Source organism: Leptopilina heterotoma, unplaced genomic scaffold (assembly GCF_015476425.1).
Source record: "Leptopilina heterotoma isolate Lh14 unplaced genomic scaffold, ASM1547642v1 Lhet_228, whole genome shotgun sequence".
NCBI classification, from domain to species: Eukaryota; Metazoa; Arthropoda; class Insecta; order Hymenoptera; family Figitidae; genus Leptopilina; species Leptopilina heterotoma.
Window position 1 is genome coordinate 438,205 of NW_025110946.1, and position 23,245 is coordinate 461,449.

The 23,245-nt window shown below is 31.8% G+C and overlaps 2 protein-coding genes across 7 annotated transcripts in view; one reads left to right on the forward strand and one right to left on the reverse strand.

The window, feature by feature from the left end:
* The window catches only part of LOC122502356 (serine/threonine-protein kinase SMG1), a 33,865-nt gene that overhangs the window by 987 nt on the left and 9,633 nt on the right, over positions 1 to 23,245 (reverse strand). For all 4 annotated transcript variants that reach the window (XM_043612374.1, XM_043612373.1, XM_043612376.1 and 1 more), the window contains exons 9-15: positions 22,024 to 22,208; positions 18,232 to 21,948; positions 17,889 to 18,162; positions 12,844 to 13,106; positions 12,491 to 12,767; positions 10,553 to 12,422; positions 62 to 1,012 (exon numbers count right to left, since the gene is read on the reverse strand). In XM_043612374.1, coding sequence (XP_043468309.1) covers positions 62 to 1,012; positions 10,553 to 12,422; positions 12,491 to 12,767; positions 12,844 to 13,106; positions 17,889 to 18,162; positions 18,232 to 21,948; positions 22,024 to 22,208 — 7,537 coding nt within the window. The remainder of the gene's footprint in view (positions 1 to 61; positions 1,013 to 10,552; positions 12,423 to 12,490; positions 12,768 to 12,843; positions 13,107 to 17,888; positions 18,163 to 18,231; positions 21,949 to 22,023; positions 22,209 to 23,245) is intronic.
* On the forward strand, positions 15,659 to 17,869 carry LOC122502359 (D(2) dopamine receptor). 3 transcript variants are annotated; one of them, XM_043612380.1, is made up of 5 exons: positions 15,659 to 15,853; positions 15,919 to 16,054; positions 16,261 to 16,820; positions 16,885 to 17,044; positions 17,414 to 17,869. In XM_043612380.1, exons 3-5 carry the CDS (start codon positions 16,267 to 16,269, stop codon positions 17,810 to 17,812), a joined length of 1,113 nt encoding a protein of 370 aa, XP_043468315.1. In that variant the 5' UTR covers positions 15,659 to 15,853; positions 15,919 to 16,054; positions 16,261 to 16,266; the 3' UTR covers positions 17,813 to 17,869. The 3 variants fall into 3 exon arrangements, with proteins under 3 accessions (XP_043468315.1, XP_043468316.1, XP_043468317.1); XM_043612381.1 differs by having other exon boundaries at positions 15,762 to 15,853; positions 15,991 to 16,054; XM_043612382.1 differs by lacking the exons at positions 15,659 to 15,853; positions 15,919 to 16,054 and having other exon boundaries at positions 16,097 to 16,820.

Below are 23,245 nucleotides of genomic sequence, written 5' to 3' on the forward strand. Positions count from 1 at the left end.
TAATTTAATAATAATAATAATAATAATAATAATAATAATAATAATAATAATAATAATAAACCTTTTCCCGTGGTTGGATCTCTGACCAATGGAATTCCCTTCCTGGGACTGAGACACACACTATCCTGTCTGATGAGTTTTACTTTCCTGGACTCCCGATCAACTGCTTTAAGCATCGTCCTCTGCTCGTTCGCAAATTCAAGCAGTTCCTCGTACAAGGCTGGCATTTTCAGTGCTAAATTATCCAATTCACCTTTCACAGCAACCGCACGCAATGAGTCAAGATTTTCCGATTCCAATTCTTTGACAACTGAGGAAATACTCTCGGTGAATGAACGATAGGTTGTTAAAAATTCCTGCAATCCAACAATATTCTCCTGCTTCGCCATTGTTCGTAATAAAACACGAACCTCGCTCATTAGTCGATGATGTTCAGCGAGAACAGTTTGTAAATTAGCCACTTGCTCTCTTAAGCACTCATGTATATTGACAAGTGCATCTTGTTTCTCTTGCAATTCTTTTTGCGTATCAACAATCGCATCCGAAATTAATTTCTCTGCTTGCCTTAACCAATTTGCATCGACAGTGTTTTCCAATTGTAATAATTCAACAAGACTCTCTTCAATCATTGTCACTGTTATTGTTAAGTTGATCGTCAACTTACAACTTTCCTCCCAATGTCTTACCAGTTTCATGAAATTCCCATCACTTGATACACTCTCCGATGTTCTTGTTCTCAATGCCTCGTAATGCAATATGGAGTTGCAGGTGTTTACAATCATTGCTGCTAAATTATGCTGTCGCGTGAGTTTTTCACATGATGTCAACACGGCGTTATCAAATGCGGACATTACTTCAGTTAAGGCCGGATTCGCTCCAGCGGCCCATTTTAAACGTTGAATTGCACTCGCCACGAGATTTTGTTGTTGCTCCCTTGCCTCGCATACTCGTGATTGTAGAGCCGTGAGAGCTGTTGCGGATTTTCGCAACTCGAGCATAAAAGTTGGTCGATCTGTGGAAATTAATCAAATTAGTCAAATTAGTCTGATTTAATTTAACAGAGTTTTTACAAATTCCATGATTTTTCCATGATTTCCAGGTGATAAATGATCAAATTTCCATGACTCATTAAAACAAAATTTTTCTCAGTTAAGTCAGCCTAAATGTTATGAAAAAATTTTCTTTGTCAGGGAAATTAAGAAAATTGAGACTTTTTCGACTTTCCTTCCAAACATTGCAACAAAATACCACAATTTTTAGTAAAAAGGGCAACTTATTTTGATTTTTATAATGCAGGGCTCGAGCCAGTGAAAGTATTTAAAAATACGGACTTTACGGACCAATATTACTGACAAAAAAACCGCTGCCAAGTTGTATATTTTTTTTATAATTTTGGTGCTCATTTCATGAACACTTTGCTTCCTCATAGAGATAATAATAATTGAAATATATAAATAACTTTTTATAAATATGGTAAAAGTGGTTGAATCTTGGGTCAATCAATGTATTTTTAAATACCCTACAAGATAGTTATAATATTTTAATAGTTAAACAAAAATTTTCAAACAAAAACGTTGAGAAAATGTTCAATTAGGGCTCAAAAGATGCGTCTAAAGAAACTCTATAAAATTATGGAAAAACATTTATAGGTGGTTAAAAGTTATGGGCATAAAACGTTTTTTTGCAAAATTAAAAATCCAAAAAAAATTTAGTTAAACTTTATTAATCTATCTTAAAGTACTCTCATTTTATGTCTGCAGGTGAGATCTATAATTTAAAAAAAATTCAACCCAAAAGCTCTTCATGATTTTGAGATATTTATGAAAATGTGATGTTTACACACACACACACACATACGGAACGACATTTTTCAAAAATGTCATTTTTGAACTTCTGAGGTCAAATAACATAAAGATATAAGTCAAAAAATCGAACTCGAAAAATTTTGGTATTACAATACTTCCTCTATGAGGAAGTAATATAACCAGTTTGAGACAGTCATGCAAAAGTTGGCACTACTTTTTTAAAAAATCAAAAATTTTACATAGTGCTAACTTTGCATAGCACTATTATTTTTGCAAAAAAGAGTTCTGACCTAATATTCTGAAAGAGAATAAAGAGTTCTCTACCAAAAAAAACAAGAGTTCTGCAAAATTTCAAAAGTTATTAACAAATTAAAAAAAGTTATGAAAATAATATTTTGAGAGTTCCAAATAGAGTTGTGGCATCGCCATAAAGAGTTTTATTAGTATTTCTAATGACACTTTATACTGAACCCAAAATCCGAAAGTTACAGGATTGTAAAATTTTCAAAAATTTTAGAAATTAAAAATTCAGAGTTCTGAAAAATTGGATTTTATATAACAATTTTTTTAATTAATACAATAAAATAACAATATTCGAAATTTACAAAAATTTATAAATACTGTACTTTTTGGCATTTAAGTATCCATCAAAACTTCATTAGCATTATGTATTTGAAGAATTCTTTATGCCGATGCCAAAACCGTAATCAGAACTTTTAGAACACTGAATTTTAACATCTTGAAAATTAAAGTCTTACAACTTTTTGGATTTAGAAGTTAAAGCAAATGACATTAGAAATACTTATAGAACTCTTTATAACGATGCCAGAATTATTTTCAGAACTCTCAGAACTCTGAATTTCAAAATTTCAAAGTCCCGTAACTTTTTTCATTTTGGATTTAGAGCAAAATGTCATTGGAAATACTTATAGAACTCTTTATGACGATGCCAGAACTCTTTTCAGAACTCTTAGAACTCTGAATTTCAAAATTTTTCAAAATTATGAAAATTTGAAAGTTTCGTAACTTTTTTTGATTTTGGATTTAAAACAAAATTTCATTAGAAATACTTATAGAACTCTTTATGACGATGCCAGAACTCTATTCGGAACTCTCAAAATATTATTTTCATAACTTTTTTTAATTTGTTAATAACTTTTGAAATTTTGCAGAACTCTTGTTTTTTTTGGTAGAGAACTCTTTATTCTCTTTCAGAATATTAGGTCAGAACTCTTTTTTGCAAAAATAATAGTGCTATGCAAAGTTAGCACTATGATTTTTCATTGTCGCTTTTTTTATTGTTAATCATCAGAACTATTTAAATAATCGTTAGAGAACTCTAGAACTATTGGTAGTGACCAGAACTCTTGTAAAATTTTTGATTTTTCAAAAAAGTAGTGCCAACTTTACATGACTGTATGTGACAAATAAGAGAAAATTTTTCATAAAATCGATTTCTTCATGTTTTATAATAATTATGGACCAATGATAAAATTATTTATTTAAAATGCATTGAAAATAATTGAATTATGGCAAAGAATTTTATTAAATTTTTTAAAAATAATTCAATTCCCTGCGAAGAATTTTATTACTGACGAAAATAATTGAATTTTTTTAAAAATAATGGAGTTTCTTTAATAATTTTAATTGGAAATTTTCAAAGTACTTAAATTTTTATTTTATTTTTAAACAATTATTAAATTCATCCCAGAATTTTATTACAGTTTTTAAAAATAATTTAATTGATTCAAAGAATTTTAGTAAAATATTGAAAATAATTGAATTCTTTCGAAGAATTAATTATAATTAAACAATGTACTTCAACTTTTCAAAATAATCGTGTCTGTTAATAATTAGGTATAATTAAAATTTTAAAACTTTAAATAATTTTTAAAAAAATCCTCAATTAAACTTAGGGGAGAGTGATGCAAACCGGCCCGGTGGGTAAACCGGTCAGGGGTCAATATCTCCAAAATGGCGAAATTGTCAAAAGTGCTATTTAGAAATTTGAAACAACCATGTGTAGTATACCTTATTTTTTCAATTTGACAATTTTTACTTTTGTTTGTGCAACGCTGGGAGCAAAAGTTTTTTTTTTAGTTTTTTTCTACACTTTTACGAATTTTTTCTTAAGGAAATTCTGAGGAAATCGTGTAATGTTTCCAAATATTAGGTCTTAGGTTTTGAAGGTACACACCTCAGGAATATTTACCACCAAAAACTTTGATGAATTTGCAAAGCGTTTTTTTTTGACAAACATTTATTCTCAAAATGGGCCTCTGGGGCAAACCGGCCATAGGATATTTCCATTGAATTAAAGTTTCATAAAAATTATGTTTAAATAAAATGTTTCTTTCATTAAAATATTAACTTACAATGAAAAATAATTGTCTTCCAATAAGAATTGGACCCTTTAATATTGTTTCTCTGATAATGACAAACATATTTATTTTTTTTTATTAAAAAAAATATTTATTTAATTAAAATTCAATCTCGTATTATTATTTTCATTACTACAACCTTTGTTTACATGATTCTTTATGTTTTTGCTTCCTCGTGAGGAAGCTTTGTAGTCGTTTAATTTACAAAATTTTTAAAAATCCTTTTAACAAATTTTCTTCTATATAGGACTATGTTATATAAGACCCTGAACAATTGTCCGGATGTATGTATGGATGTGTGTGTGTGTGTGTGGATCCCGATTTTTGTGAACACGATAACTCGAAGAGGTTTTAACGAATTTGGCTAAAATTTGACAGGCATATTTATCATAAAAATATCTCGAAGTGGATTGATAGACTTTAAAAAATTCTCAGACAAAATTTTTTTTTTGACTTTTTTCTAAAAAATTTTTTTTAAGTTGGTTATTGAAGTTAATATATAATAAAATCTTATTCTTTGCACCAAGACAGATCGATTGGTATATATAAAGTATATATTGTATTTAAATTTATAGAATTAAAGCCAATCATAAACAAAAAATTTGCACTTTTAATAAAAATTCATTTTTTCTTAAAAATCATGTTGCTGTACAATAAAATGTTATTATTTATGGAGAATAAATCAAAAATCTTATTCTTTGCATCAAGACGAATCGATTGATGTATATAAAGTATATATTCTATTGAAAATTATAGAATTAATTACAATCAAATTTGAAAAATTCACTTTTTTACTAAAAATTTTTTTTGTTTATTTAGATTCATATTACTGTATAAGAAAATTTTATTCTTTCTATTAAGACGAATGCACTTTATTTTATAAATGTTAAATTGTATTAAAAATGATTTAAAAATGAAATATATTTATCGTTAATGCTTCCTCCACGAGGAAGCAAATTTTTTTTGCTGATCGTAAAGAGGAAGCAAAATGTTCATGTAATGAACATCTGGATTTACAACTTGTTTATTATTGTAGATTATGTACATGCAATATTATAAATAAAAAACCAAACGGTCCAGTTTACCCCAGGGGGTGGGGCAAACCGGCCCGTTTGCAAATTTTTTTAAAGTTAACACAGCAACTAAACAATAAAAGATAAAGTATTTGGTTTACAGTTCTTCTGGCTATCGCGCAATCCTGATCAAACCATGGTCTGCTCTCCTTCTTTTTATTGTTATTTCCATTATTTGCTACAATTCTCATTCCCAATCTCTCGGCCACTTCCATGATGCAAGTTATCAAATTATTATTTAGAAAATCTATATTCTCACTATATGGAATTAAATTAATGTTTTCAGATATCATTTGAGAAAAAGTAGATGACTTTGAAGCATCGAACAATATTTTAATATTTTGATTACTCTTCTTCGAAATTTTATGATGTGGAAAAGAAAATGGTAGCAAATGTACAGCAACAGGGAAATGGTCAGACATTGTAAAATTTGTCAAAACAGAAAAATCAGTGGTAAAAGGTAATGCGTCATGAGAGCACCACACATGATCAACAATACTAGAACCAAAAGGACCTTCACATGTTATACAAGCAGGGGAATCACTTAGTGATCGGCCATTTAACAAAACAAGACAGTTCTTTTCCATAAAATCTACAATCAATTTACCCCTAGCATTGAGGAACATGTCCATGGAAGAGCGGTTCGGAGTGAACGCAGTTTCAAGAAAAAGTGCAGAATCCAGCTGATTTAGATCCGCTACACGACAGTTAAAATCCCCGCCCAGAATTAATGGCAATTTTGGGTAGTTTAAAGTTATATAAAATAAAGATTCACTAAAAGTATTCAAGTTATTATCCAAAGTTTTACAAGGAGAAAAATAAATCAAACAAAGTATAAATACAAAATTTAAAGACGTTACTTTAACAAAAATAAAATTGTCATCAGTTTTCAGTACGTCAAGTTTGTAAAATTTTTTATTAAAGCAAATTAAAAGTCCCCCTTTGGGACGGCCCTGTGCCGGGCATTTGACGGCCGGGATGTATATAGATTCATTCTCACCGACAGATGTATAGAGTGTTGACACTTTAGACGTAATCCATGTCTCGCATAAGCAGATGATGTCTTCCTCTTGAAAACCGTATTCCATATAATTGCGATTACTTATGCCGTGGACATTCCAAAAAATAATTTTTGGAGAGGATTCACTATGGTGCATTTGTTTCTCTGAACGTAAAAAATTATTTCCAGGGAGGTGTTTATTTTGTTGTGGTTGAGTTCTTCTTTGCTGGCAATGGGTTATTTGTGGCGGAATAGTTTGAATTGTTTGTGTGTTCTTCGTATTCAATTTTTTTTTCTTGAACATATGTATGAGGTGAACTATTCTAATGCTCCTTGTTATGGACCAACAACGCTGAATGTACTTCTGGATTCTGAGATTACCAATGACGAAATTGTAAAGAGTTTGCGTAGGTGTAAGGAAGGTAAAGCTTCTGGAACTGATTGTATAGGCTATGGTTTTTACAAGAGGCTCCCTGAGAATTGTCTTCAGTATCTTAAATGTCTATTTAACAAAATAATTACATCTGAGCGTGTGCCGAACTCGTGGAGTCAATTGTGTATGACTATGATTTACAAAAAGGGAGATAGAAGTGATCCTACAAATTACAGACCTGTAACTCTAGTCAATTGCATCGCCAAGATATTTACACAGATACTATATGACAGACTAACAGACTGGACAACTGAAATGCAACTTCTACCGGAATCACAATCAGGATTTCGCAAGAAAAGAAGCTGCACTGACAATTTATTTGTTTTAAATTCACTTGTACAGATCAGCTTCTCGCAAGGATACAAAACGATTTATGCTGCATTTATTGACTTTAAGGGGGCATTTGATTCTGTCAATCATGGAAAGCTTTGGTCAAGGTTATTTAAACTAGGGGTTAGCTCGAAAATTATAAATATCATAAAACACTTATATGAGTCTGCAACAGTATTTGTTAAAAATAATGGAGAATCAACTCCACCAATTAGGGTCACTCGAGGCGTTCTCCAGGGAGAGGTCTTAAGTTCGTTGCTTTTTTCTCTTTTTATGAATGACTTTGGAGATTATCTCTTAGATCATGGTTGCAGAAGCTTTACGATAAACAAGGATTGTGATATAATATCGCTTGAATATGCTGACGATATTGTCCTTTTTGCCGATACTCCGACAGAACTGAGTAGGAAACTCAAAGCCCTTAGATTGTATTGTAAAGAAAAAGAGCTGGTAGTCAATGTAAACAAGACAAAAATTTTAATCTTTCAAAAAAATAAAACTAAAAAAGTGAGCTTTAAGAATTTCTTGTTTGGATCAGAAAAAATTGAAGTTGTGGATAATTTTATATATTTGGGAATTCCTATAAGCAACTCTGGTTCTTTTTCATGTGCGGCAAAAAGGGCGGTAAGTTCGGGGAATACAGCAATAGGTGCTACCTTAAAAATTGTTTATAATTCGAAAGCAAACGCCTGGGCGACGTATGAGAGATTGTTTGAAAGTCTATGTCTAAGTACCGTATTGTATAGTATACAAGTCTGGGGCGTCCGCTACATGGAACTCGTTGAGAGAGTACAGCTTTCTTTTTTTAAGAAATTACTACATCTTCCAAATAACACTCCTAATTATGCTATCAGATTAGAAACCGGCCGTTTGCATACCTCTTATAAAATTTTTTGCTTAATCATATCATGGCTTATTAAAATGTTTTCTATGGAGTCCACGCGTTATCCTATAGTATGTTTTGGTAAACTTCAAACTCTATCTACTAAAAAAAACCTAAATCCCGAGTATAACTGGTATTTGCAAATAAAACCTTTTTTTGAGAAATGTGAGCTTTTTGCACAGGTCAGAATGTCAAATAGATATGTCCCTTTTATATACTACACGAAAGAGAAATTCACACTGCCTAGCGACGAAAATTTGTGCATAGATTGTAAAATCGAAAACGATCATTTTCTACACATAATATCAATTTGCCCTATGTACAATCACATTAGAAAGAAATATTTTGAAGGCCCAGAAAATGAAGCACATTTGAATTATTGGCTGGAAATTGTCTCCAGTAATGATACAAAAATAATATTAAAATTTCTCAGAATGGTGGAAGAAATGTTAAAACTTCGTCAATATCTACGAAACACCTAGCGCTGCGTGTAATGTTAACTATGTACATCAAGTGAGACTCTCTTTACTTTTCTTTCTGTATGAACCATCGAGTTCTAAAGAAATGTTGATTGTATTATTTTTCTTTTCTCTTTGTATCATGACTGCTACTGTATCATCTTATATAAATCAATCAATAAAATCTAATCTAATCTAAAAGATAAAGTATAGGTGTCTCTGGAAAAAAGTTGCGCAATTAAATGATCTTTCAAACAAGCCATCGAAAAATGAAATCGGTTGATTCGTTTAGTCACAAGAGTAAAAAAACCGTTACTATGGCCGGTTTGCCCCACTCTCCCCTATTCAAAAAAAATTAATTCCACAATTATTTAAATACAAAATTAAATAATTAATTGAATAATATTCAATGAATGTTACTTAAAATTGTATTATCATAAAGAATTTTATCAATAAATTTTTAAATAATTGAATTCTTTGGACGAATTTTAACAACATTTTTTAAGAATAATATAGAAATTCTGCAATGAGTTTTATTATTTATAAAAATAATTGAATTCCTAAAAAGAGTTTTATTTCTTACGAGAATAATTAAATTTTCTAAAAATTTAATTATTTTTGAAAATACCTAATTGAATTTCGGAGAAGAATTTTATTATTTATAAAGATAATAATTGAAATTTTGACGAGAATTTAAAAAATTTTTGAATATAATTGAATTTCTGCAATAATTTGTAATTTCACTGAAATTCTCCAAATTGTAGCGTACAATTTACGAACTTTTCGTTCTTTTTCAATCAAATTACGGACTTTACGGACCTTTTTTCAAAAAAACGGACTTTTACGGACTTGGAGCAAATTTACGGATCTTTACGGGATTTACGAACTTAGTTCGAGCCCTGTATAATGCAAAAAATAACTATAAACAAATCTTTCAAAAAATGGTTTTGAATGGTTAAAATTTTGTAAAATTTTGAAAAGAATTGAATTATCAAAAATTTCAATGAAAAATCTTTAAAGGTAAATTTAAAAATGAAAGTAAGCCTCTAATTTTTTTAAATTCACTATTTTTAATATTCTCAATTACATATTTCCAAAAATAATAATATTTTAGAATTATTTTTAACATTTGGGATAAAACAATGATGTTCGAAATTTTAAATTAAAATTTATCAAAAAATTCATTAGTTTTTTTAAATTGTATATAAAAATTATTTTAAGAAATACAATTATTTTCGAAAAATTACATTAATGAAAATTTTTTAATTTTTTAAAACTAGGTAATTATTAGAATTTAATTTTTGGACTTATTAAAATTTTCGAGAAATCATGGTCCTGTTTATAATTAAAATTCTTCATAAATTTGATCATTTTTATTTATACTTTTCAAAAATTCAATTATTTTTAAAAGATTTTACCAAATTTTTATTGTTTGGAAATTTTTCAAAATTGAAAAATTATTATCGTTAAAAAATTATCTAAAAATATTTTTAAAAAATTAATTGTAAGAATTTCTTTATTATAATTTTTTGAAAACATTATACCTTAATAACTTAAGAAAAAACTATGGAGAGTCACAATTATTATAAAAAATTAAGATGTATTTAAATAATTGAATTCTAGAAGAACTTTGGGAAAATGATATAAATTAATTGATTCAGAGCTAAGAAGTTTAGTTGAAAATTGTAGAGAATAATTAAATGCAGGAAGGGTTATAATTGAGCTCCCGCGGTCAATAACTTGATCTGCGCTCGGACGCAGAGGCGCACACTGCTCCCCGACTGGTACTAGCGTTTTTGTCAGAGCGCAGATCAAGTTATTGCCCGCGGGAGCTCAATTATAATTTTTAGAAATTATTAAAATTCATAAATTTTACTCATTTTCCGTAAACATTAATATTTTCCTATTGTGAAAAAAATTTTGTTAGGGAAAGTAATTTTAATGTCAGTAAATTGTCAGGGAAATTAATAAATTGAAACTTGTGACCACCCTGATTAATAAAGGAGCGCGAATGTCAGTCACCCTGGTTTACAACAAAAACTAAAAAAATTCCATGATCCGATTAGAAATTCCATGAGATTTCCATGATTCCATGAATCAAAATGAAATCCCATGACAATTCCATGATTTGTAGAAACCCTGAATTTAGATAAAAGAAGAAGAAGAAGAAGAAGAAGAAGAAAACTTACTTAAAGGATTGAGATTGGATCGCAGTAAGAGACTATCCTCATGTAGCCAATGATGAGCTGTCAATTGGAGTTGAAGTCTCTGAACACTTGCTCTAGTTATTTCGACACTTTGTTGGGCGAATTTCGAACTCTGTTTTCTACGCCATGCGCTCTCAAGTGTATTACTCAAAGCACTTGCTTGCGTTAGAACCGATGAAGAGAATAAATTTTTCTTCAAACACAAATCAAGCAATTTTCTGCAGAGTTCTTCCAACGAAACTTTACTCTCAGCTCCTACATCTCGTTGTTCAATTTCGCTGGTGACACTCAAGCCCATTCTCTGCAGAAGGAAGCACAATGCTATCGCTAAGGTTTGCGAAGTCATGCCGAGCAATTGCCGCGAAACATAGTCGGCAGTGAAGACTCGCACCGGTTTGTTGAGTCTGTCATCGTCGTGCACGTTCGCCAAACCTCCCTTGAATGCCGCAGCAGTATCCCGACACATGATGAAAAACTCTTGAATCGTGTGCAGGCGTTTGATGAGAAATATGTCGTCCAAAACAGCACGTGCCATTTCATTGAAAATAGGCGCCGCCATTTCTTTAGCTTCCCGAATTTGGTCGATTTTCTTCCAACTTGGCGGTATGTCGAGTGTACTCAACGCCGTTACCAGTGTATTACCTTCCATCTGCAACTTCTCGAACAGGCCGTTAAAACCCATAAGTAGCATTTGTCCGGGCGTTAAAGTTTCGTCTTGATGCAGTTCCTGTGCGTCAGCAGGTCTTGAGAGCAGATTCTCAAAACGGAGTCTCATCTGTGCGACGAGATTTTGAACAATCGAGTGAGGACTTTCCATTTCCATGACAGTAAATCTTAAATGCATTTCAAGTTGTGCGAGTATTTCACCTAAGGGAACTCCTACCGACACAATAATCTCGTCGAGTTCGTTGACCATCCGCATAACTGTCGGCTCTTCAATTATTATTGTCTTCATTGCTTCGGGCAAAATAATAGTGTGGAAATTATAGTTGAGCTCTTGCAGACCTTTGTAAATAAAATCAGCATTCTTGAGACACTTGAGTACAAGCGGAATTTTAACATCATTGTTCGTTTTATGACTGTCGGGAATTAATGTCACAAGTTCGGCAATCAACGATGACATTAGTCTCATTTCGTCGAGGAACCAATCGCCATCTCTCGATGTCAAATCCACTAGGCAGTCACTCGCGCACTTTGCCGCTCCTTCCATCATTAGATATCTCTTATTCAAAGCACATAAAGCAGTTATTATCACGCACTCCAATGATTTTTCCGCTCCCTTTTCCCTTCTCAAGAATATCCCAATTTGTGACCTCGACTCCGTGTATGCCTTGTCGATCGATCCTGAAGCCTCCGGCAAACCCTCAGTCACCATCCGCTGACAGGCTTTCTTGAATCTCTCATTCGAATTATTCAGAAACGCTTGCATTTGGTATGAAAATGTAATAATCTGTTCAACTTGGGTGCCACTGGTTGGGTCGAAATTCCCCTCTAATTGCCCAATTACTTCTTGACACGTTTCGACAGTGCCGGTGATTAACAATTTATTCGCCCAATTATGATAAACCACTGAGCGATGTTGAGCCATCATCGAAATTGGATAAAGATTACAAATTGCCGAATATTGACTCAAAAGGTCGAGACAATTGCGAATCATTATTAATTGCTGCATTGCTAATTGTGTCAGTTCATTTTCCGACTGTTCACACTGAACAATCATTTGACTTTGCCCGGCATTTTGGAGAAATTCCTTCACCAAGTCGAAAACCAGATGATCTTCTTGATTGGCAGGATTTCCGACTTCTGTCAACCATTGACCCAATTGGGAACCACGCACTGCTGTCAAAGCAATCTGAAAGAAGGAGAAAATTATTGCTAAAGTTTCGGATTATAAGATTGAAATAATTTTCATTAAATTACATTGTGCATGTTGATCTGCTTTTGACACTCGTCTATTTTATCTTTCAATCCGGTTTTAGCTTTTTCAAGGGCATCTTTTGTCCGTTTGTAAGTGTTGTAACGTTTGATAACTGAGTAAAGAGCATGATTTCTTCCCATTGCTTGAGCTTCCTTAACGAGCGCTAACTGTTGATGCCGATCCTGTAATAAACCCTGACATTGTTGGGTCGCTTCCGTTGCTTCCATCCAATTGTTCATATGATGACACAGAAGCGGAAAAACTTGAACCAATTCCTCTCTATTTTGAAAAAAAATCATTATTTCTACAAAATAAACGAAAAAAGTAATAGTAAATTGTATTGTAAAATTCCAACCGATTTGCGAGCCATTCGGAGCGCATCTCAGTGGTCCTGACGGCAAACATTGCTCGGGTAAGTTCAACTTCGAGTTGTTTTCTTCCAACGCCAGTGCATCTTGCTCTTGCCTGACAAGCGCCATAAGTAGCGATACTATTATCAGCTCCTGCCCTCCAATCCACCAGCGGGTCGTAAACAAAAGCCTCCAATAAAGTCAAAAGAGTTTCACGGCCTCGACGCATCACTCTCAATGTGTGTTCACATGCCAATCTAAAAATACCCTGTGAAAATAAATGTTTTCCAAATTATTATTTACAAAAAAAAAGGCATTTAATACCATCAATTTTCAATTTTTTTAAATAAATTTTTATTAGAAAATTTTTCGATAATTCAATAATTTACATACAAAATTAATTAATTTATTCAATAATTGAATATTTTTTAAAATTGAATTTCTATGAAGAATTTTATCAAAATTTTAAAAAATAATTCAATTTTATCGGTGAATTTAAAAAAAAATTTTAAGAATAAATGCAATTTTCTGTCATTAGGGGAGACTAGGGCGAAAAGTTAGATTTTGCATAAATGATTTTTTTAGACAATATAATCGCTTAGATGCAAATATTTATATATCTACATTGTAGGGCAACTTGTCCTCTACAACTTTCAATAAAAAAGTTTCTGATATTTTAGAATAAAATAAATGTTTTGTCCTTTTTTGAAAATTTTGTTTTTTTTAACTTTTCGCCCCATGCTGGGGCGAAAAGTTAAATGGCTGGAGCAAAATGTTAAATTCTATTTCTAGCCTACTAAAACTATTTTCTGATAGGTGTTAAGTAGTAGATAAGTTAAAGTATACGTAAACAAGTAATTTAGTTAATAAAAGATCTGTTTATTTAACAAAAGCCTGATGTCAAATAAATCATTTTTAAACAAATAAACCCAAAAAAACGAAAAATGTAAAAAAAATGTTTAACAACATGTAAAAATACATTTAACATTTCGCTCCAGGGCGCATTTTTGGCTTTAACAACAAATATAAAAAATCTGACTAAAGATATTTAGCAAATACCTTCAGGTATCTCGTCAGGGGACTCAAACAAGGACCTAAAAAAATCGCGATGAGAATAAATTCAAAAAATATAGGTACTTAAAAGTTGATATTTTCTTTTACGAAAAAATTTTCAAAAGTAGGGTGAAAACAAACTTTAAATATGGACACCACAAAAATGAACAGAATGTCACATAACTCCGGACATTTATTTAGGGTGATTTCAATGCTCTAACTATTTGCTCTAACTGTTTTGACAGTTTAACCTTTCGCCCCAGTCTCCCCTATATTTAAAATTGTATAAAAAATAATTGAAATTCTGCGATAAGTTTTGTTATTTGTGAAAATAATTGAATTCTTGCAACGAATTTTATTAAAAATGTTTTTAAAGATTTGAATTACTGCGAAGGATTTTTTATTTGTAAAAATAATTAAATTCCTGTGAAAATGTTTATTTTTGAAATAAATAAATAAATCCATTTTTTTATAATTGAATTCTTGGGAAGAATTTTATTAAAATTTATTAAATAGGTAATTGAATTGATTTGAAGAATTTTACTTTTTACGAAAATAATTGAATTCTTTCGAAGATTCTTACAAACATTCTTGACAATAATTGTATTCCTAGGAGAGATGTTATATTTTACGAAAATAATTTTATTCTACGACCAATTTTATTATAATTTCTCAAATTTATAAAGCATTTTATCAAAATTTTTCGAAATAATTGAATTTCTCCTAATTATTTTTTTCAATTCTCTGAATATATTTGAATTCTTTGGAGGAACTTGATTAAAAAATGAAAAATTATTGAATTGGTGCGAAGAAATATATAAAAAATTGGTACCCATGTATTTAAATTTCTGTGAAATTTTTATTAAAATTTTGTTTAAATAATAAAATTCTTTTGTAAAATTTTATTAAAATAGTAGATATTAAAAATAATTGAAATGAGGAAAATTTTTGAAATTTTGCCAAGAATTTTATTAAATTTTTTGAAAATAATTGAATTTTGGAGAAGAATTTTATTATTTATAAAGATAATTGAAATTTTGCCGAAAGTTTAAAAAAAAATTTAAACATAATTGAATTTATGCGAAGAAGTTCATCACTTTTGAAAATAATTGAATTTCTGTAATCACGTTGTTCTTAAAATTTCTTTTTAAATTCATTAAAAATTGATATTTTTAAAAATTTCAAATTGAAACCTTTAAAGTTCATCTATTTATGAAGATTGTAAACGAAACTATTTTAAAATTCAATTAATTTTAAAATGTATAAATAAATAAATAATTGGTAAAAAAAATCATTTAAGCTTTGTTAGATTTCAAAATTTTTAAATTCACAAAAAATGTTATTTGTAAGAAAATAAAAATTGGTGTAACAATAATTTTTATTACAATTTTTAATTATTACCTTTTTTTTGATTAAATTATCATTATTTAATTAGTTTTTAAAATTATAATTAAATAAGTTTGTTATAAAATTACAATAATTACAAAATATGTGTTTATGTACTCTATAGAAAAATTTCACACGATCCGGGAATTCACACATTGGAGAAAATCAATGAACTTTGCGTGTTCTACGTTCATGAAAAGATGGGTACTTGTTAATATAATAAAAAAAAAGAAATGAAAAATAATAAAAGAAAAAACTTAATCAACGATAGCACACTAATCTATTCTGGAATAAACATTATACCATGAGCATAACTTGTGTCAAATAATAGCAAAAGCGTTATTAAAAACTATTTCCATTCTCATAATTTAATAATTACTATTTATTTAAAAATGAATGTTTTCTAATTAGTAAAAAGATAAAATAAATTCGATTAATGGTTTATGTGTAGATAAGCAGATGCTCGATTAATCGAGTAAATGATAACGAACGTAGAAACTATTATTATTGATAATTTTACCAGTTTCCCAAGAAATATCGTCAGATTTATCGCTAGATCTCTGTTATTTCACGATCGTAAGTTTAATTTTATAAAATTATTTAATTAATGTCTTGTTAATATTTTCAATTTTAATTTATAGAAGAATTTAGTTTTTAATGTTAGCCTTAAATAAAATAATGCTGAAATTGAATCCATTTATTTGTGGAACTAGTGGCAAGAAACATGGAAATATTTTCGGGTATATTTAATGTGACATCATAAAAGAAACTTTGTCGGTGAGTGAATTAATGATTCAAAAACCAGTTCTATTAGTCATTTAAATACATTAACTATACATTGAATACTCTTCAGTTCAAAATCTTCATCAGACAAGAATAGTTTTCATTAAAAATGCAAAAATGCAAAAATGCAAAAATGTAAAAAAGAAAATTAAATACGTTTCTCCATTATGTAAAGATTAAAATAAGAAAAAATATTTCAGTAAGAAATGGACATGGATAATATACTAAGGAATTTGCCAACAACGACACCAAATGATACTAAGAATTTGCAAATTCTCGTTTTACCAGGCAGTGCAATTTATTGGTCAATTATCGACATATTACTATTTCTTCTCATCGTCTTTGGCAATGTCTTGACAATACTCGCTGTTAAAATGAGTCGTCGTTTACGTCACGTTATATCAAATTATTTGATAATGAATCTCGCCATTTCTGATCTTTTAGTTGGTCTAACGTTACCATACCACTTAGGATTTTATTTCAGTGAGTCTCTAAACAAAACTGAAGCAACATGCATATTGAGATTTGTCTTGATAAGTTTAGCATGTTGCGCGAGTGTTTTTAATGTCAGTGCAATCGCTATTGATCGTTACATTGCAATTATTTATCCATTTAATTATTCGACATTTATAACGTTAAAAGTGATTTTTCAAATTATTGCAATTGGCTGGATTATATCAATAGCAATATCAACGATACCAGTCTATTGGCATAATTTCGATTCAACCTCTGTCTGTGAATTAGGAATTGTTCTACCAAGGTAAACAAATTTCTTCTCTTCTAGGAAACGAAACATTTATTTAATTCAATTAAATTTCATATAGATATTACGTGGTTGCAATATTGACACCAATATTTTTCATTGTTTGGATCAGTGTATTAATATTATATCTAAAAATTTGGAAAGAAACGAATGTTCACATGCAGAGATTAAAATCAAATGGAGTTGACAAATCAAATTCTAGGGATCGAAAAAATATTCAGGTAAATTTTAATTTACTAATTTTAATTAATAATTATTATTTTTATATTAAATCACTGGTTATGCCAGTGAAATTAATCTAGAACTGGTTGCTCCATGATTTCAAAAACTGCTGTAATTAACATATAAATAATAAAATAAAAAAATATTACATATATTAACCCATATTGGATAGCTGTTCGACTAGTCGAACAATAAACAAATTATTATTATTTTATTATTATTATTTATTTTTTTTTAATTCAATATTTCAGTAATTTGACAATTTTTTTTTTCAATTTTTAACTGAAAAAGTTTTATTTAATTCTATTTTCTCCAGAGATAATAATAATAATAATAATATAATATATTTCTTGTTTGTTAAATTTCAGGTGGTGTTTTTAATAGTTGGATGTTTTTCACTATGCTGGCTACCATATTTGATAGTTGCTTGCACACGTGCTTTTGATTTCTACAAAAAATCAACACCAATAATATACAAAATTACATTTTCTCTTGTAATGGCCAACAGTGGAATGAATCCAATGATTTATGCATGGAAAAATTCAAATTTTCGAAAAGCATTCCAACGGTTATTGCACTTTCAATCGCCAAATCACGATGACTTTAATTCCAGTTTAAAGCATTATTTAAGAAAGCAAAGTGAATTATCCGGGCAAAGAATTAATAATGACGATATCAGTAAATCAACGCAAGACACAAATTTACAAACAATTTACGATAATTGTACCTTTAAATCTAATCGATCTTTAGAAATGACTGTACTTTGATTCATCAGTATTATTTATTCATTATTTGCAAATAAAATTGGAGAAATCGTTTAATAATTATTAATAAATATTTTACCTCAACTCCTGTGACGCCCAGAGCAGTTTTGATGTTTGGAGTCATTCGGAAGGGTACTTTTTCAGGAACTCTCAAAGTTTTTCCTTTTTCGAAGCACACATTGTAATCGATATGCACAACTTCGCCGGTATTTAAATCCACGAGGACATTGTCCAAATGTCGGTCACCAAGTCCAATAATGTAGCCGATAATAGACATCACAGCGACAGAATAGGAATAATTTTTTGTCGCCTGCCACCAGCTTCCTGCATTAATGCTGTTGCACCAGATTTCCCTATAAATTGAGAATTTCAGTAGAAATGTTGTTAAATTAAATTAAAGCAATGTGAAAATGATTACTTACTTTGCAAGCAGGTCTTTCGGTGTCTCTGACATCAGTTCAGATAAAACCTGTTTAAGTACCTGAAGTGGCCATTCCTTTCGATTGTCCAACGTGATGCCCCGTTCCTTTAGCAGTGGCGTTAATTTACTGTAAAACAAATCCGACGGTCGTAAAATTGTGCAGCTACTGCCTTTATTAATCATCGAACTCTCTCTTTGCTGCCATCGTTTATATAGAGCGAAGAGGGGAGTGACACCGTCGACCCATTGAATTAAACCGGAACGTGGACCCAAGGGGATGACAGAATAATGTCTCGCTCTGTAGACTTTTTTCGTATCACTGTTTTTCGACATCATAGTATTACATATACTGAGAAATTGCATAATTCTCTCATCAAGGTGAAGATCCTCAAGTCCTTTGAATAAATAAGTGTAAACATGGCCATCGGATCCGTGAAAGACAAGTTTCTTTGGTTTTGTTTTAGTTGGTAAAATTTGCACATTATTGTCAACAGATCGAATTGTCACTATTTTATTATTAACCATGTTAACGCCAGGCATGGCAATGCATGTATCTTTCAAATTAGCAAGCGTTGGACTAATGTCCGTCATTAATAGAGAATGAGCGCCTCTCTTGTGCACCCTTTGCGCCAATTTGCTCTCAAGTTGCTTCAGAGGCAATGCAACCATTTGTGGCTTTGAGGGATTTTTTGGATTCTTCATTTTATGGATAACTTTCTCAATGCTCGGGACAAATTTCTCTTGAAACATTTTTTCGTGTGGTGTTTCTGCCGTCACTGACGTCATTGACAAGAGGTTTTCTAAAATAAAAATAATTGGTCGTAGAATAATTCTATGCTTCTCAGCTATTAATTTCTCCTTATCGTCAGGCGCGAGCCAAATATTGTCCTGTACACGTTGCACTTCCAATTCCAATTGTTCGAATCTTTTGGAAGTTTCCGAATGGTGTTGAAATAGTGTCGCCAGCCACAATTCGTCCCACAGCAATGTAATTCTTCGTAATTCTCTCACGAGTATTTTCACTTGTACCACTGAGTCTTGTATTCTATTCGAAAGACAATCGGCAAGTTGTAGGAAGCAATTGTCCATGAATGTTTGATTCACGTCATCGTTCTCCTCCTCGGAGTACTGCTCATTCTCGGAATCGTCATAGAAATTTCTCTTCTGACTCGAAACGGCGCCAACGACAGCCGGAAACGTTATTAAATGAGGTGAGTTTTCAACGACGCGACACAGCAATTCGGAAACGCGGGTACGAACATAAGCCTCCGGGTGACTCAATCTTGAGAAGAGTTGCGGTATTATTTCCTTCCACGGTGCAGTCGGAGTTGTCGACAAGCCCGACTCGAGTACATTTTGTAATTCCAAAGCGTGCTTTACAATCAATCGCAATAAGCGCAATGTTGCCGTTATTGTTGCACAATCGTTCGTGTCTTTCTTTGCCAATTGTAAAAATTTGAAGTAAGCATTTGCCGACAGTTCATAGTAAGAGTAAATACGATTTTGCGCCTGTCGCCATATTTCCACCAACATTGAAAGATGTTCACTGTTTGCGTGACACAATGCAGGCACATTTCTCAGTTGATTTTCAATCATCTCCGAAGTATTTATCACATTCATGTCAATGTCGCCCTCATCTTCGGGAATTGCTTTGTTTTGACTCAGTATTGAGAAAACTGCCGTGAGATCGTTTTCGCATATTTCCACCGGCAATAGAGATCTAATACTCATTTTATCGGTCTCCGTCAACTGACCCGAATTCGAATTGTCCACCATCTTTTTGCCCCACTTGTAGCACCAGGCTGCAAAATTACACCAAGCGAGCGGTAAATCAGGACACTGATTCAAGCCAAGTTGCATTAGTTTGCCAATTATCATATCCGAAGCGGGTATTAATTCTGTGGTCTTTCCGAACAATTTATCCATTAATCCGTCGTTGTGCACTGATTCGAAACTCAGCAGCTCCTCTAGTTGTGAATTTTCACTCACTTTCGTGTCCTGTTGGATCCATTTACCGAGTGTCATTAACAACTTTGTTCCAGTCTCACGCAGTTCCGTCGACTGTTCGCCATTGACGATTGCTTGCGATATTCCAAGGGCGGTGACGCTGCAAATTTTCAGCGCATCTTCGGTACTCTCCATACAGTATAACAATTTTGACATTTCACGAAAAGCGCGCATGTTATTCTTGGTCCACTTAACATGAACTGGATTTGTCAGGGCATTCGTCACAATATCGGCGAAGAGACACTTTTCCATATCTTTGTTGGGAAATAAATTGTCCTCGTTTCTGAAATAGCGAACAATCTCACGCTTGGCGAGATTATAGTTTCCTTCCTTGCGGGCACTTCGAATTACGTGTAAACGTAAACTAGCGACTTCCTCCATAGACTCGGGATTGTTAATCCTGGCGAAGTAGTCCGACCACCAGAGAATTTGGGTCAGCGTGCAAGTATTGAGATGATTGATTTTATCAGCTTGCGAGAGTTGGAAAATGTCTGACTTCTCCCCCGATAAGTGATTAATTAGACCCGATGACGAATACTGCATTAGAATGGAATCGGTGAGATACTCCGAGGGCACGTTACGAAGACCTTCTTCCATTGTTTTGGCGGCGAAACTTTGGCATTTCTCAATATCCTGCACAAATGTGTCACGCTTGTCATCGACGCTGATGCGGAGAGCGATATTTGTTAACGTATTGGAGCACTCGGTCATTGTTTTAACGCAACTCCAATTTGTCTTCGCTTCCTCATCCAGTAGTGACCAATTTGTGAGTTCTTCGAGAACAATTGTCTCGCCGTCTTGGAATTTTTTGAAACACTTTGCCTGCTGTGAAACGATATTCTCCATTATTTGCTTTCCATTGTCCTGATTCGCCTCTCGTTGCTTCCAGCTCTCAAGCTGAGTCCAATCGCTGACTGAGCGATAACAATTGACCAACTGTTGCGAACAAAAAGCCACAAACTGCCCGTCAGTGTCCACTTTATTTCCCTCTTTTTGCTCTTCGAGTAACAGTTTGTAATTCTCGGCAGCGATCTCATGGCGCCCGGAAGCCTCCTCAATAGCCGGCTTCAACCACGGGAACTTTCTGTCCCTCTCCTTGGTGTAAACGTACAATCCTTGAAGTGCTTCCGCCTCGCCGAGCTTCACCATTGCTTGAGCAATGCACAGAGCGGCTCTCTCAAATTCTGCTCCCTGTGTATTGTCGGTCCTGCTCAAATCATCCAGTAGTCGCTGACCATTGCGCAGTGCATTTGTCGCTAAACCCGAGTGAAGTGAAACGACACAAAGTGCGAGACGAATTCGATTCAACCATTCGCGACAAGTTTGTCGATTTGTGTGGAAAAATGTACGAACTGGTTTCGAAAGTGGTAACAACGCCATCGCACAACCATCGGCTGCATTGTGAATCGCTCTCTCGAGATGTTCCAGAAATTCAACAAGCAATCGTACACGCGTGTGCTCGAGAGTGTGTTGTTTATTGAGTGATTCTTGTTTATTGCGCTTTTTCACTTCTGTATTGTAGGATATTTCTCTGGCTAATGTCTTCAGAGCGCATTCAATAGTTGTAAAAGTTTCCTGCGGTTTGCCGAGAGGTGTACGCAATTTATTGACAATACAGTGCTGGGCGGCTTCAAAACCACCCCAAAAGAACAAAAACGAACAATTCGCTAATGCTATCTCAAAAATTTTCGCAACAGTCTCATTCTCAGATCTGAAAAAAGAAATTGATTTCGATTTCAATTTCAATAATAATGTCTTTGAATTTGCTTAAAATTTTTCAACTTACACAGTTGGCCAGCACAATGTAAAAATTTCAGTCAAACTTGATGCATCGAAATAATATTCCTGGAGCAAGAATGCCATGTAAGTCTTGAAATATTGAGCCTGCATCTCACCATTGTTACTACGCATGTGTATCCTTTGGGCTAGTGTCAACGACTCTATGGAATAATTCTTAATCTGTCTGGATCTCTGAAATGAGAATTTTCTTTTAATTCATTCATTCAAAAGTGTAATTAACAGGGTTGCCACGCTTTTGCTCATTTTGAATTTCCCCACTTTTCCAGGTTCTTAAAACTAAATTTTTACAAATACATGCAACTTTCATACATATAATACAGTATTCCGCATTGTTATATTTACCTTTTTTAAATAAATATTTAGTCATTATAATTTTTCCATAAGAATTAAGATTTTCAAAAATTTTTAATTCAAACCTTTTTGAAATTAAACAACTTATGAAGAAATAGACCACTCCGAGTCTATTTTGTCCAGGATAAACACAAAGACTACTTGACAGATTAGAACGAAACTTTACAGTCTCTTTGGTCTTAGTCTAACTTAAATTTATAGCCATATCCGATTGAAAAATATTAAGCTGAACGAAAGTTACAGCTTTTTTCAATTTTTTAGCCAAAATCATATTTTTGATTTTCGACAAAATTTTTAATTAATTTTTTTTTTTGAATATTGTTTAATTTTTTATGAAATTGCTATTGATATCGGTTGATGTTTTTAAATTTTAAATTACATTCATTACATTTATTTTATTAACAAGTTTAGAGTCATGAATTTGATGTCTATTACAAATTTTCTAAAATCAATGAACGTGAGTTTGCAAACAATTTCTGTATTGATATTTTAAGGTTTTAAGTTTGAAAATTTTATAGCACGTATTTTCATATTTCATTTAACGTAGAAAATAAAATATATGTATATGTTCAATATAAAGGGTACAGTAAGAGCATCAATAAAACTGGAATTTGACTTCAGCGGGCACTGGGGCAAATTGGGATTTATGAATCAAAATTTTCTTATTTTTGAATTCTAGAAATGTTTTAAAAATGCCTTTAAAAATAAATAACAAATTCCTATTTTGAATTAAAATTTTCCTTCTTGAATTTTAGAAATGTTTGGGGTTTGTTGTTTTTTTCCAAAATTCTATCCGGGCATTAAGCAAAAATGGGTAAAATGTAAAATTCCATGTGGAAATTTTCAATAGGGATATG

Coding starts and splice junctions, on each gene's coding strand:
- LOC122502359 (XM_043612380.1), top strand. CDS start 16,267: ATGGACATGGATAATATACTAAGGAATTTGCCAACAACGACACCAAAT. Junction 16,821..16,884: donor TTAGGAATTGTTCTACCAAG/GTAAACAAATTT, acceptor AATTTCATATAG/ATATTACGTGGTTGCAATAT. Junction 17,045..17,413: donor GGGATCGAAAAAATATTCAG/GTAAATTTTAAT, acceptor GTTAAATTTCAG/GTGGTGTTTTTAATAGTTGG.